The following is a 16,346-nucleotide window of genomic DNA, read 5'->3' as shown; positions in this document are numbered from 1 at the left end:
CATGCAGAGGGAGTGTCAGTGCTTTATAAAACAGTGATCTAAGTCCGATGATTGTCTTCTTCCTATTTTACCACTAGGATCAACTTTTCCATTCACTCTTCAACACTGATTTGTCCCCTAAAGCCAACCACTTGCAGAAATCTGTAACCCCATCTAAACCCTGGTTTCTCACCCACTGGCACTGCAAAGAATGTTATCATTAGCATGCTTGGTAGTTTAAACAGAATGAATACTGCAGTACCAGAGTTCGATGCCCCCCCCCCACCCACCCTGAGCTGCACAGGTTCCCAGTCAAGTCCCTCTGGTCTCAGCTGGGTAGCTGCTGCACGTGTAGAACAGGGCCCAGAGCCAAACTAAAGAGAGAGACAGTTCTTTTTATATGATCACCGTCTTCAGCCCACTCAGCAGCATGTGTGTTCTAACTTTCCACTCCACCAGGTGTTCAAAGTACAAATTCACCTTCACTGCGAGCTCCTTCTGCTCGATCTCATATGATTACCCATTAGCAGTTGCCATCTTTCCCTAGGTCAGAGATGGGATCATGGCCTAAGTTCTGACATCATTAACAGCAAGCCAAAACTTTAGTGACTGCAATAACTAATAGTGTCTTCATGTCATAAAGAAAAAGATAGAATAAAAATAAAAATAAACTTATGCTTAATGCCTCTAGGACCCCAATTACATTTACAAAGCCGGGCAGGTGTTGGTGGGGGGGGGGGGGGGGGGGGTAAAAGGCGTTTAGGGGTCAATGGTTGAACCTTTCAAAGATGCTTCTTGACAAGTCAATGAAGCCATTGACAATGTCTCTTGGGTGGACCCCTTCACCCTAATGAGTGCGGCAGGGGAGAAATAAGAGGAATACAGAGTGTGAGGTGGTTGAGAACGCACTCTTTTTCAAAGTTATTGTTCAAAAAATATATTTTAAAAGTTTGTGGATAAAACGGACAAAGATGATTAAGTACTCATATGGAACAGTTATACGTCCCATGCTGCTGTTGCCATGGAATTATCTATGGCAAGTTACCAACCAGAGCTCAATAGTAACAATGTTGCGTATTTTTCTAAGTCGCTTTGGTGCATTTCCCAGTTGGGTTTACTTGACATGTAACTGGAGATGCTTCTCCCCCAACCCTGAGCTGGGGCCACTCAAGCTGCTGAAAGGGATACCAATTCAGCTCGGGCAAATTTAATTCCACTGCCTTTAACAGAACAGAGTATCAAACCAGCCCACGTCCCCAAGCCGGTGGGATATTGGCCGATTAGTGCTCACGCCCAAGTTGACTTTCTAACCACTGGTGTCCTTAGCATCATCCCAGCTCGGATGAACCAACTCGGTCCAGACCAGGGTAGCACTTGCCCTGCTCTAGGTGGACCAGCCCATCACTAGTGGGTGTAGTTGCCTGGTGAGCCATCCAGCAAGTTCGGGCTCCTGATCGCTGACATCCCGACTGTGGCGCACATGCAGTGAAAAGAAAGCTACAATGGGAACAAGGGCTCCAGATTCTGGAGCTACAAAGACTTGACTTTTACTAACACACATGGTAAGAGGGGTGTCGGGGGAATGGAGGATATTTCACTATTGGCAACAGAAGTTTCTGCTGGAATTCTCTGGATGTTTTACTTCAATGAGAAGGAAACACAAATTTATAGTGGCAAAAACCTGACAGTACTTCCCAGTGCTCTTGCCTTAAAGTATAAAAGTGTTTGAGTAGGATGTTTTGAAATGTCATTATAAAGCACTTAAACTGCTACAGATGAGATCATTCCTTTCCATAATGGAACGTTATCTACATGCTGAGATGTTGATGGCTATCCATGCTTCAAACCCGTTCCAGATATCTCCTTCAGCCGCACCTCCTCCTAACACTGACAGCTTTCAATGCTCTCTGTACTTCGTGGCTGCTGAAAGCAATTCTTCTTAATGAAACAAATCCCTTTTTATTGTTGCCTTTCACTGTTACATTAAGACCGATGTGCTCCAAGAACAATTGCCTTCCCAAGCATTGCAGTACCATGCCTCATATCATATCTCTGTGTTTAATTGACTGCCACTTCTCTTCAAGGAATGCCTACCTTGAAGAAGTTTTGCTCTTCTCTCCGTCAGGATTTCCGTATCTCTTTTGCCTTTGTTCACCTTCATTGCTTTCCATTTCTCTCCTGGTGTTTGACAAGGTGTTAACTAAAACCCGCTTTCACAGCCATATTTCCTTCCTCAGTGACTGTCTCCGTCTCCGACTTACCCCACGTGGATTTCAACTGAAGTTCCATCCCTCGTGTTTCGAACCCACCCAGGATTACAGGTATCTCTGGGACATAAAACGCTCCTCGGTCTGCTGTTCCAGTCACATTCTGAGATCCACACTCAGTGCCATGCGCCACCATATGAACACACTCGACCTCTCCCTCTAGCAGCACCGACGCACCCTATTTCAAAGCTGCCCCGTGCCCCCAGTTTCATTTTATTCTTCGTCTCATCCGACGCCTCAACAAGAAACTTTGTCTCTTTATTTCAGGTGCAAAGGAACACAAGCTCCAACAACTCATCGACACCAACACCCATCCAGGACCCTCCACCCCTGCCTGTCCCTCTGTCCCCACCCCATCTTCCAATCCCAGCCCCAGCCGTGTATTCACCATACCCCCTGACCTTCCCCTCTCCGATGCTGAACGTTCAGTGCTCAGAAAAGGACTCAGTTTCATACCCTTACGCCCTCATCTCAATGAATTACGGGCTCGGCACGATGCTGAACTCTTCTTCCGCCGCCTTCGTCTCCATGCTCACTTCTTTGGGCAGGAGTCCTCTCCCCGTTCAACAGATCCTTTTACCCACCTCCAATATTCTCCATCCGCCTGGACCCCTCCCTCTGGATTCTTACCTTCTCTTGATCTTTTCATTGAGAACTGTCGGCGTGACATTAGTTGTCTCAATTTCTCTGCTCCACTCACCCACTCTAACCTGTCTTTCTCTGAACTTTCTGCACTCCGTTCTCTCAGGTCCAACCCTGACATTGTCATCAAACCCGCTGACAAGGGTGGTGCTGTTGTTGTCTGGTGCACTGACCTCTACGTCGCAGAGGCTGAGCGTCAACTCGCAGATACTTCCTCCTACCTCTCCCTGGACCATGACCCCACCACTGAACATCAAGCCATTGTTTCCAGGACTGTTACTGATCTTATCTCCTCTGGAGATCTTCCTTCCACAGCTTCCAACCTGACAGTCTCCCAACCTCGGACGGCCCGCTTCTACCTCCTACCCAAAATCCACAAACAGGACTGTCCCGGCAGACCGATCGTGTCAGCCTGTTCCTGCCCCACGGAACTCATTTCTTGCTATCTTGACTCCATTCTCTCTCCCCTTGTCCAGTCCCTTCCCACCTACATCCGTGATTCCTCTGACACCCTACATCATATCAACAATTTCCAGTTCCCTGGCCCCAACCGCCTCCTCTTCACCATGGACGTCCAATCCCTCTAAACCTCCATCCCCCACTGGGATGGTCTGAGGGCTCTCCGCTTCTTCCTCGAACAGAGGCCCGAACAATCCCAATCCACCACTACTCTCCTCCGTCTGGCTGAACTTGTTCTCACACTGAACAATTTCTCCTTTAACTCCTCTCACTTCCTCCAAATAAAAGGTGCGGCTATGCGTACCCGCATGGGCCTCAGCTATGCCTGTCTCTTTATGGGGTATGTGGAACATTCCTTGTTCCAGTCCTACTCCGGCCCCCTCCCACAACTCTTTCTCCGGTACATCGATGATTACTTCGGTGCTGCTTCATGCTCTCGTCTGGACTTGGAAAAATTTATTAATTTTGCTTCCAATTTCCACCCCTCCATCATTTTCACATGGTCCATCTCTGACACTTCCCTTCCCTTCCTTGACCTCTCTGACTCAATTTCTGGTGATAGACTGTCCACCAATATCCATTACAAGCCTACCGACTCCCACAGCTACCTCGAATACAGCTCCTCACACCCCGCTTCCTGTAAGGACTCCATCCCATTCTCTCAGTTCCTTCGCCTCCGTTGCATTTGTTCTGATGATGCCACTTTCAAAAGCAGTTCCTCTGACATGTCCTCCTTCTTCCTTAACCAAGGTTTTCCACCCACGGTGGTTGACAGGGCCCTCAACCGTGTCCGGCCCATCTCCCGCGCATCCGCCCTCACACCTTCTTCTCCATCCCAGAAACATGATAGGGTCCCCCTTGTCCTCACTTATCACCCCACCAGCCTCTGCATTCAAAGGATCATCCTCCGCTATTTCCACCAACTCCAGCATGATGCCACCACCAAACACATCTTCCCTTCACCCCCCCTGGCGGCATTCCGTAGGGATCATTCCCTCCGTGACATCCTGGTCCACTCCTCCATCATCCCCTACACCTCAACCCCCTCCCACGGCACCTTCCCATGCAACCGCAGAAGATGCAACACCTGCCCCTTCACTTCCCCTCTCCTCACTGTCCAAGGGCCCAAACACTCATTTCAAGTGAAGCAGCATTTCACTTGCACTTCCCTCAACTTAGTCTACTGCATTCATTGCTCCCAATGCGGTTTCCTCTACATTGGACAGTCCAAACACAGACTGGGTGACCGCTTTGCAGAACACCTTCGGTCTGTCCGCAAGCATTAACCAGACCTCCCTGTCGCTTGCCATTTCAACACTCCACTCTGCTCTCATGCCCACATGTCTGTCCTTGGCTTGCTGCATTGTTCCAGTGAAGCTCAACGCAAACTGGAGGAACAGCACCTCATCTTCTGACTAGGCACTTTACAGCCTTCCGGGCTGAATATTGAGTTCAACAATTTTATATCATGAACTCTCTCCTCCATCCTCACCCCCTTTCCAATTTCTCCCCTCCTTTTTGTTTTTTCCAATAATTTATATAGATTTTTCTTTTCCCACCTATTTTCATTATTTTTAAATGTACTTCCATCCATTGTTTTATCTCTATCTTTTAGCCTTTTTTGATTCCTTCACCCCAGCCCCACTAGGGCTATCTGTACCTTGCTCGTCCTGCTTTCTACCCTTTAATTAGCACATTCCTTTAGATAATATCACCACCTTCAACACCTCTTTATCCTTTTGTCTGTGACATCTTTTGCTTATCTCCACCCATCACTGGCCCTCTATCCAGCTCTTCTTGTCCCAACCTCCGCCCCCCCCACAAACTAGCTTATATTTCACCCCTTTTCCATTTTTCCTTAGTTCTGTTGAAGAGTCATACGGACTCGAAACGTTAACTGTGCTCCTCTCCACAGATGCTGCCAGACCTGCTGAGTTTTTCCAGGTATTTTTGTTTTTGTATTGCAGTACCATGGGCTGGCGCCAAAGCACGGTTGCTACTGGTTACAGTTCAGGCTGTTCTTGACAGTTCCCAAAATCATTCACTTCCCATAAAATGCTTGTGCTCAAGAAGTTGTGTTGAGTTGAAGTGAGAATGCAAGTTACAGTCACAAGTGTCTTGTTTTATCATTAATTAAATGGCAAACTACCTCTTGCTCAAAAAGCCAAAGCAGCTCATCCTACTGCTAACTTGTAGATCATATCCGCAATGCTGCTGTTTTGTTTGAGTTTCATACTTGCATTGTATAGTCACCCAGGCAATTGTACATGCCCAGTTGTATGTTGGAATATAATAACTCTGTGTTCAGAAAATGATTTAGAAGGATTGAAAGTTAAAAGATAGAGTTTGAAACCCGAGCCTCAGTTTCTGGCGATTGATTTAGATGAGCACTCACATTGAATTCCCTACTTGAAGGTTATAATAAGCTGTTACAAGAAAATTTATAATTTTAAGATGGAACCAAATGCACTATGTCTTTCAAAACTAAAGAGCCTCTTTATATTCCAGCCAAAGAAGTTATTATGAAGAGTAATTGACCCATTACAGATTTTTCTCCTGTGTGTTTTGTACTGTACTTTTATACATATGGAAATGTTGTGCTTCATATCACCAGCTGGAAATAAGTTAGTGCTGTAGTCTGTAAAAAAAAACTGGTCTGTATTTAATATACACCATTCTCTAGTAAGTTGGGCAGCACAGCATTAGTTTACATTACATACAGTAAACAGATCAGAGCAAATAAGGCAATGATTAATCCCCAAAGAATGTACTTCTAAGGTTGGTTATTAGAAAGATAGTTTCTGGACTGCACAGCAACAGCAGTCAAGTTTCTGATTTCTAAGCACTACTGAATGATGCAGAACTTTGCGTATGCATTCCCAATGTTACATTTTTCAAATTTGTTTTCTCTCGCTCTTTAATCCCTCATCCCCAACCCCAAAGCCACATCCCTGCTTTCTCCAGTTACCATTCCTTGAATGAAATGTTGGCCGGCTCTGCTATTCTTGCTGAATGATCACCCACATCAGCTGACACTCTCTCTAATGGTCCCCATCCTGACAGCAGAGGTCAGCTCAGGAATCCTCTGCGCAGTGAACTCGCGGTTACATTCACAGCTTGCCTTTCTGTGGCAAAATGAGTTGATTTCCACCTTACTTTTCCCCCTTTTTGAAGTGTGATGGACATTGTTATGTAGACAAACAAAGTTTCTATCAATCCCCACAAAACAGTGATTTCAAAAACAGAATTAGTCTTGGTTTTTGGTGGTACTTGACAGAGGGCAAAGTGTTAGCCCATCTTTCCTTTGAATAATGCCACAGGACAGGCACAAACCCATGTCCCCAGAACATTAGCCTGGGCCTCTGGACAGTGACAGTATAACTACGCCACCATCTCCCCTAAAGTGATCATGGTTGGGCTCCTTGTGATCCAGGTGGAGCAGGAAGGCTGTTCCTGGCCTAGAAAGGAAACATTGGCCATACTCTGCTCCAAGCTTTTCCTTACCTTGCCAGGAATCTTTTCCTTCAGCCCATGCTTCCACCCCCCCTTTTCCCCCCCACCAACACCCCCATCCCCATCTCCCATTCCTACCCAGCAACTGTGATGTCAGTTCTGGGTCGGAAACAGAACTAAATTAATTAAACGAGGCCCCCCGAATTAAAATAACGTTGGCCTCACGCCGATGAGTTTGTGGGGGTGGGGGATGGGGTTCCCTTCCACCCAGCCTGTCTCAACAAACTCCAAGTTAAAAGTTGTGGCTTGTACCTTCAAATTAAAATTGTTTTTTGTCAAATGCCATTTGAAAATTCCAAGTTAATTGAAGGAACTTGGGGCCTTTCACAACCCCTGCAAGACACTCCGAAATGTTATTCAGCCAATCAATTACTTTTGAAGCATAGTCAATGCTGGAATGCAGGAAATTCAGCAGCAAAATTGCACACAGCAAGGTCCCATAAACAGCAATGAGATAATGAGCAGATCATCTGCCTTTTTTGTTCAAAAAGGTGCTGTTGATTGAGGAGTAAGTATAGGCAAGGACACAGGAGAGTCCCCCCCCACCCCCGTGCTTCTTTTAAGTAATTCGTGTGATCTTTTACACTTAACTAAGGTGGCAGTCAGGCCTCAGTTCAACATTTCATCCAATTAACAACACCTCCAACATGTGCAGCACTGCACCGGAGTGTTACTCTGGATCGAAAACAGAAAATGCTGGAAACACTCTGCAGGTCTAGCAGCATCTGCCGAGAGAGAGAAACAGAGCACGTGTTTCAGGTCTGTAACCTTTCATCGGAATGGACCTAAAACATTAACCCTGCTTCTCTCTCCACAGATGCTTCCAGCAATTTTTGTTTTAATCTCAGATTTCCAGTAGCTGCGGTATTCTGCTTTTGCGTAAGGCTGGACCGTGGAACTCAATTTTGTTGAAACCACAACCTTATGATTCAGAGACCAGAGTATTGCCACTGAGCCAAAACACGCTGTAGAATGGGACATGAAGTAAGAAATCAAGAACTAAAGCGAACTGAAAGGGCGTCATCACTGATTTGTGGACTCTGAGGCAGGCTCCATTCCAGGAATAGCATGAACGCTTAAATTTTACGTACTATTTGCTGCGAACGGTTGTTGTAAAGCAGATTAAGTGACTGGGGAAAACCATGGCAGATGGAGCTCAATATTGGAGGAAGTTTGAGGTCACTGAGACTCATCATTTCACTGAAAACACCAGAGCTCAGGTTTGGGATCTTCCTGAAACACGTGGGTCAGTTCTGAGAAAGACAAATTTGGATTTTTTTTTTTAAAAAAACAATGCTGAGAAACCCGAAACCGTGGGAGGAGCAGTGTCCACGTACACAAATTTAAAATTAGCGTAGAGACAAAAAGGAGTCGAAAAGTGATAATGGAACGTTGGTCTTTATCTCAAAAGGATTGGAATTCAAAAGTGAAGAAGCCGATACTTCTGCTGTACAGAGTCTTGACCAGACCCCATTTGGAGTAACTCCATTCACATCTGGGCAGAGCCTCAGGAAAGCTATACTTACCTTGGCAGGGTTAGCACAGATTCACCAGAATGGTATCAGGGTTAAATTATAGACGACAGGTAACAAAAATTTGACTTGTACTTTCTTGAATTTAGGCAGTCTTCAGGTTGCCCCTTCTTTCTGCATTTCGCTGGGTATAGGACAATGTGCCCCAGCCCTCACATTAGACTGGGCTTTCAGTTAGCAATATGTGGCACTGGTTGGCTGCCCGACAAGGATCTTATCCATGACATTATAGCAGGAGTTGCTGAATGTCACCAAGTCTAATTGTTGTGTTCCATGGCAAACACCAGATCTCAAGTTTGGGATCTTTCTAGATTGTGTGGCTGCGCAGATACCACACAGTGTAGAACCATAGAACCATAGAACACTACAGCACAGAAAAACAGGCCATTCAGCCCTTCTAGTCTGTGCCAAAATATTATTCCGCTAGTCCCATTGACCTGCACCCAGTCCATAACCCTCCAGACCTCTCCCATTCATGTATCTATCCAATTTATTCTTAAAACTTAAGAGTGAGCCCACATTTACCACGTCAGATGGCAGCTCGTTCCACACTCTCACCACTCTCTGAGTGAAGAAGTTCCCCCTAAACCTTTCCCCTTTCACCATAAAGCCGTGTCCTCTCGTGTTTATCTCTCCTAATCTAAGTGGAAAGAACCTACTCGCATTTACTCTGTCTATACTCCTCATAATTTTGTAAACTTCTATCAAATCTCCCCTCATTCTTCTATGCTCCAAGGAATAAAGTCCTAACCTGTTTAATCTTTCCCTGTAACTCAACTCCTGAAGACCTGGCAACATCCTAGTAAATCTTCTCTGCACTCTTTCAATCTTACTGATATCCTTCCTGTAGTTAGGCGACCAGAACTGCACACAATACTCCAAAGTTGGCCTCACCAATGTCTTATACAACCTCACCATAACATCCCAACTCCTATACTCAATACTTTGATTTATGAAGGCCAGTATGCCAAAAGCTTTCTTTACAACCTTGTCTACCTGTGACACCACTTTCAGGGAATTATGTATCTGAACGCCCAGATCCCTTTGTTCCTCCGCACTCCTCGGTGCCCTACCATTTACCTACTCTGCCATTGGGCACTGTAGGGCAGACCTTCTGATGGGCCCCTTGCATGTGGCTGAGACTGATGAGAAATAGGAAGCTTAACAAGGGGAAAACAACTGAAGGGGCAACACAACTTCAACAATAATGCCTAGAAAATGAAGTAACATCAGTTAATGAAGGGACTTATAGCTGGTTTAGCACTGGCAGCCTTGGGTTCATGAACAAAATGACCATCACCATAAGTGAATTACATTAATTTAAAAGAATCATGCAAACTCATGTGCAGATTAATTGAAATTCATGATGCTGCCGTGAAGAATAAAATATTCTTCTGCATAAACTAAGATATCACATTACAGGTTTTCCTTTGAATACATTCAGGTTGTTAATATGTTTGATTTACATAATTTAAATTTCAACTTCCATTTAAAATCAGCGGCTGCCTGTAATGTGATTCCCTCCAAGGGATTTTAATCAGTGACTAAGAAACCAGGTGAGGAAGGTTTAATATTGTGATTTTTTAAAAAAAACCTCCGAGGGCTGAAACCTAGCTGCCATTCACACTTAACATTGGTTATGCTAATATAATTAATTTTCATTTTAATAATAAACACAACACTGAAGTTTGAGTTGCGGGAAACAAGATGTTTCCTTTGATGGCCGCATGGCACAAAAGCCACTTTGAAAGTCCTTCTCATTTTGCAGCAGTGCGGTGGGCAGGGAATGCATGGGTCACCTTCCATTGGTCACACACCATGCTACAAGTCACAGGTTTGATAAATCTGGTGAACTTTGGGCCTTCTTTAGCTGTAACAGTGCCTGAGGGGGTGTCTGAACAGTTCAGTCAATGCGCTGAGTGAGCCATATGAAGCGGCCTCTGTAGGGGAGCTACCATTGGTTTCTGTGCCACTGAATTTTGAGTGGGTGGAAATCAGCTAGGGTTCCTTATTGCTCATGACTGCTATTTGGTGACTCCTGCCAAAAAATAAAGGGTGTCGTTGAGGGCAAGATCGGCTTTGACAATGATACCCCCCAGTCCGCTGCCGACACTTGCACATGAATGAGGGACACTTGAGCGAGATACTGGGGCTGAGGATCTGCGGAACAAAACCCCAAACAGCCAATAGCTTCAAGGGAAGCGAACATGGATGGAGACAAGTGGGAACTTTATCAAACAAAATTTGACACCAATCCACATAGAACACATTTGAACAGGTGACCATAAGCTTGGCAAAAGGGGTAGGTCTTAAGAAGTGTCTGAAAGAACAAGAGAGGGGTAGAATGTGCAAGGTGTAACTTTGACTCCACTGAGCACTGACCCATCTTCCATCATCTATAAAACTTAAGGTCATCCAAAATTCTGCGGCTCAGTTCTGAATTCACACCAAGTTCCAATCACCCATCACCCCTGTGCTTACTGACCTAGCTTGTTGCTTATCTGAGAGCCATTGATTTTTAAAGTTTCATTCTTAGGTTCAAATCCAACCATGACTGTGCCCCCTCCCTACTGCAGCAATCTCCAGCCCTAAAACCCTCTAAAATATCTGCAATTCCATATTTTGCACATCTCCAATTTTAACCTCTGAGCATCCCTAATTTTAATTGTTCAACCCCTAAGCTCTGGTATTCCCTCCTTAAAACCCTCTGAATCTCTACATCATTCTCCTCCTTCAAGGCGTCCTCCCTCTGGACCAAGCTCTTGGTCTCCTTAAGTGGTTCACTGCCAAATTTTGCTTGATAACACTGACGTTTTACTATGTTAAAGGTGCTATATAAATGCAAGTTGCTGTGAGGAAATTCCACAATGCTGGTGAAGACTAAAGAAAATAGGAGTGGTTTGCTGGTCATGGTGTGTTTCTCAGTTCCTCTGCATTATTATGTAAAGGAACCACCTGACTCCCCAAACCATTCCCTATTGACATGACGTAAGTCAGGAGTGTGATAGAATCTCTCCACTAGCCTGGATGAATACAGCTGTTACAACACTCAAGAAGCTCAATACTATGGAGGACAAAGTAACTCGCTTGATCAGCATTCCATCCACCGCCTTAAACATTTACTCCCGCCACCACCAGCACAGTGGCAACATCCATATAAGATGCACTGCAGCATCCAAGGCTCCTTCGACAGCTTGGTCCAAACCCACAACCTTTATCACCTAGAAGGACAAGGGCAGCAGATGCATAGGAACCGCATCCTATACAGAACCACTAGCAAGTTCCCCTTACAATCACATATCATCCTGACAGCGAACTATATTATTCTTCCTTTATTATTACTGGGTCAAAAATCCTGGAATTCCCTCCCTAACAGCACTGCAGGTGTACCTATACCGCATTGACTGCAGCGGTTCTAGAAGATCTCACCTTCTCAAGGGCAGTTAGGGATGGACAATAAATGCTGGCCTTACCAGTTATGCCGGTCTTACCAGTTATTCCCACATCCCATGAATAAGTTACAAAAAAAATGGAAAAATATTATCTAAGCATGAAACAAAATAGCTGCTTACTATCATTAGTTGCTTAGGGTGCTTAGAACATCCTGTCTCTTTTTTCCATCTCCTGTGTTAATAGTGAGCCCGGAACTCTTCAGTAAGCCCAAGGCAAATGCAGCAAGAAACTGTATGTATCTCAATAAGTGAAGAGGGAATGGAAGAAGACAGAGGAGGGGGTTGTTGGTGGGGAAAGAAGGGACAAATTGGGCAAAAGCTAGGCCTGCCAATTCTCCTGAATTTGATGGCAGCATCAATATGAAAGCACTGGGCAAATTCACCAATCCTGCTGTCTGCATCGACGGGCTACAAGTAAAGAAGCTGCAAGGCCATTGTGTAGATTCTTCAACCCATTGTGTGCGCGTGGCTCCCTGCTTGGAGAATGGGATTGGTCAATTCACTCCGAAGCCCCACAAAAATCAACAACCTAGGTTTCATTTAACGTAAATAGACTACTACTGGCATCACAATCGGACATCCTAGAGCAATGACATCAGGAGTGGAGAAAATTCAAGGAGGGTTTTTAAAAAAAAACGCCAGTACTACTTGTTTATTTTTAGTTCCACAATGATTAAAGCAGCTTTGACTCAATGTTTGGAAATTTTCTCAATGTTGTTACTGAAACTGTGCTGTTGCAGGTGCCGTCTTTTGGATGAGATTTAAAACCGTGGACCTGTCCTCCCTCTCAGGTGAAAAAGGTCCCAAGACACTGTTTTGAAGAGGAGAGTTCTCCTTGGTGTCCTGGCCAATATTATACCTCTTTCAGCATTAACAGACACCAGATTTTCTCATTGCTGTTTCTGGAATCTTGTAATGTGCAAATTGGTTGCAGTGTTTCCTACACTTCAAAAGTGACTGCACTTCAAAAATGTTTTATTGGCTGTAAAGCGCTTTAGGGCAACTATATTCTTCCTATAATTGATGCAAAAACTACATGTTGGTGTTGTGAATGACATTACAATGGGTTATGCTGGCAATCTATTAGAATTCCTTGGGATCAGGTTCATTAGGAATGTGGCAGTGCCCTCATCTCAATCCCACTCCAAGACTTGAGCTCACAGCCTGGACTGATGCTTCAATGCAGCACTGAGGGAGTGCGGCATTGTCAGAGGTGCCACCCCTTTGGATCAGCTGTTAAACTGAACGGAGTGTCCAGCTGATGAGAAAGGTCTCTGCCGCATCGATCTCCCCACACCCTGAGGGTCGACATCCCTCAACCATCACTTGGAAGAAGAGTTTAACTGGCCCTTTATTTCAACGGTCGTTCATGGGCCTTTGCTGCGCGGCAATTGGCTGTCGCCTTGGCTTAGGTAGGTTCGGGAAACATGAGTCAGGGTTCCCCCAAATTAATGGTGCTCGGACAAGTTATCAAAGGGCCACTGTGGAACCATACTCAAATGAGTGACGTGGGGAGGAGAGAAAGTCGAGGAAGGGGGAGGAATAAGAGAGGTAAAAGCCTGGTCTACCAATTGTCCCACATTCACTGACAGCCTCAATCCCCCTCTCTCTCTGGCACATGATGTGCCTGAAAAGCTCACACCTTGGATTTCTCTGATGCTCATAAGCTCATATTCCCACGATGGGAGCGTGCAAGAATTACCATGGCCTTTCTATATATATAAAAAAAGATCCTAAAACCATTACCAGCGCATTGCTTTCAACAACAGGAAAAGCCTCCTGTGGTAAAGAAACACAAGTGCTCAACATATTAAAAAAAAAGCCATAATTTAAAAAAAAACTTTAGGCAGAAGCCCGCTCTTTGTTTCAAGATGATCACCCACACACACACACCACACACCCACCGCTCCCAAAAAAAACACCATTTCAATCTGCCTCCCCATGTTAATTCTGACCTGCACCCTGTACAGCTGAAGAGCTTTCAGATAAAGCCTCAGAGCAGTGTGGAGGGGGAAATGCGACTGAATATCCTCATTCATCACGGAGAGAATGACCCTGCTTTCCACCCCTCCACCACCATTGAACAAACTGAAAATGCATCTTAATCCAAATCGGACAGTCAGACCGACCAAAGTTACCAACACACACCACCCTGACCCTGTCCACTTGCAACTGTCCCTTTCCAACCCCCAGCCAAACCGATTTCTTTTTTTTTTAAAAAAAATAAAAAAACACAACATGCTGGTTTCAAATCGGGCTCAAAATAATAACCTGGAGCAATTCATTTTTTTTAAAAAAAAACATTCCCTCCAGCTTTTCTGAACGTGAGCCAAGCTCGTAGCTTTGCAAGTCTGCAAGGGGGGATCTTATTACAAGGAGAAAAAAAAAGCCTGTCGCTCACATGAGAGGGGGGGGGGTAAAAATAGGAGAAAGAGGGGAAGAGAGAGAGAGAGAGAGGGGGGAAGAAGAGAGGGAAGGGAGAAAGAGAGAGAGAAAGAAAAAGAAAGTGAGGGAGGGAGAGAGAGAGAGAGAGGGAAAAAGAGAGAGGAGGGAAGAAGAGAGGGAAGGGAGAGAGAGAGAGAGAGAAAGTGAGGGAGAGAGAGAGGGGAAAAGAGAAAAGAGAGAGGGAAGGAGAAGAGAGGGAAGGGAGAGAGAGAGAGAAAGTGAGGGAGAGAGAGAGGGGAAAAGAGAGAGGAGGGAAGGAGAAGAGAGGGAAGGGAGAGAGAGAGAGGGAAAAAGAGAGGAGGGAAGGAGAGAGGGAAGGGAGAGAGAGAGAAAGAAAAAGAAAGTGAGGGAGAGAGAGAGGGAAAAAGAGAAAAGAGAGAGGGAAGGAGAAGAGAGGGAAGGGAGAGAGAGAGAGAGAAAGTGAGGGAGAGAGAGAGGGGAAAAGAGAGAGGAGGGAAGGGAGAGAGAGAGAGAGAAAGTGAGGGAGAGAGAGGGGAAGAGAGGAGGGAAGGAGAAGAGAGGGAAGGGAGAGAGAGGGAAAAAGAGAGGAGGGAAGGAGAGAGGGAAGGGAGAGAGAGAGAGAGAAAGTGAGGGAGAGAGAGAGGGGAAAAGAGAGAGGAGGGAAGGAGAAGAGAGGGAAGGGGGAGAGAGAGAGAGGGAAAAAAAGAGGGAAGGAGAGAGGGAAGGGAGAGAGAGAGAAAGAAAGTGAGAGCGAGAGAGAGGGAAAGAGAGGAGGGAAGGAGAAGAGAGGGAAGGGAGAGAGAGAGAGAGAGAGGGGGGCTTCAGCTGCAGCAGCTTCTGGTTGATCTGAAACGGCCTAAAGTGAACTAGTTTTTTTACAGGGGGAACCGCGGAAAAGATTCTGCACAATAATCATCGGCTGCAAAACACAAACTCCTCTGAGCTTACCTCACAACTTTCCAGCTCTCCAGCGAATCCAGCTCGGAGATGACGGAAACCATTGTAAACAAGCCAGACGGGGAACAGCAAAATGCAGAGAGGAGAGAGAGAGGGAAGGAGAGAGAGTGAGGAGGAGGAGGAGGAGAGAGGGGAGGAGGAGGAGAGGGAGCAGTGACTTCTCTTCTGCCTCTGCCAGAAGCCTCGAGCCTTTCGCAGCAAAAAGCGCGTCCCACTCCCGCGGCTGATAAGCACTTGTCATATTCATCCCTCCGCCCCTAAATCAACCCGGACACTTTTATTGTTTCTCCCCCCCCCTCTCGTGCCTTCTTGTTCCTCCACCTCCTCTTTAACTCCCCCCCCCCCCCTCTCCCCTTTAACCCCCCTCCCCTTTTTGAAAACCCCTGGTAATCTGCTGCAAAAGATCAGATTCAACCCTGTTCAGCAGACACTTTATGTTCGATGAAACCTGACTTCAAGTCTCTGTTTTATTTAATGCTACTCCCCCTGATTGCTGCTGGTATAAAATGTAGATCCCTGACTCCAGCTCTTGCAGATGAGTTTTTTTTTTGTTTAGCTGCTGCCTGCAGGTCAGGAAAATATACTGACCCCCACCCCCCAAAAAAACAGTCACCCTCTGCACCCAAATAGGCAAACTTACCCCCTCCACCCCCCCTGAGAATTTTGAGGCGGTAAATTTCCTCCAGATTGCTTACCTGTCCACAGAATCCAACACACCTGCACAATAGCTCATGCCTGTGGTGTTGTGACTTGCGCTGGGAGCAAATACAGTGAGAGATCCCGGGTCCTTCATGAGAGAGGAAAAAAAAACCCTTCAAGCCTGTAAGGGATTCAAGTCGTTTTTGTCCTCTCCTCGCATGGGTTAAAGCAGCTGCTGGCTCTGGGCAGAGGGTGGGAGTGTGATGAATCTTCTCAGGTCAGCCACAAGACCCAGTGCACATCGCAACACAAGAGGAAATGTGCCAAAACTTAGACACACTGAAACTCTTTCATCCTCCTCTCACATCTGAAAGCAGCCTGCGTGTATGACTTGATAAGACCAAGCAAGTCATTGTCCTCTCCAGTTCTCTCTCATTGGGTGGCCACCCCCCCCCCGCCTCTCACCCCAGGCCTCCAGCGTTAGAGGCTAATAAAAGCCA

General features: G+C 45.8%; 1 protein-coding gene across 8 annotated transcripts in view; it reads right to left on the bottom strand.

The window, feature by feature from the left end:
* The window catches only part of celf2 (cugbp, Elav-like family member 2), a 726,013-nt gene that overhangs the window by 511,271 nt on the left and 198,396 nt on the right, over positions 1–16,346 (bottom strand). For 3 of the 8 annotated variants that reach the window (XM_078552994.1, XM_078552999.1, XM_078553007.1), the window contains exon 1: positions 15,199–15,387. The exons of 2 other annotated variants lie outside the window; for them this stretch is intronic. In XM_078552994.1, coding sequence (XP_078409120.1) covers positions 15,199–15,251 — 53 coding nt within the window. In that variant the 5' untranslated portion in view covers positions 15,252–15,387. Of the gene's footprint in view, positions 1–15,198; positions 15,453–15,902; positions 15,921–16,346 lie in introns of those variants that run through there. 3 more of the 8 variants (XM_078552995.1, XM_078553006.1, XM_078553013.1) reach the window with 3 other exon arrangements.

The sequence above is a fragment of the Cetorhinus maximus genome, chromosome 12 (genome assembly GCF_964194155.1).
Source record: "Cetorhinus maximus chromosome 12, sCetMax3.hap1.1, whole genome shotgun sequence".
Taxonomy (NCBI): Eukaryota; Metazoa; Chordata; class Chondrichthyes; order Lamniformes; family Cetorhinidae; genus Cetorhinus; species Cetorhinus maximus.
Note: the sequence above shows the minus strand (reverse complement) of the source record. Positions and strands in the feature narration are given on the sequence as shown.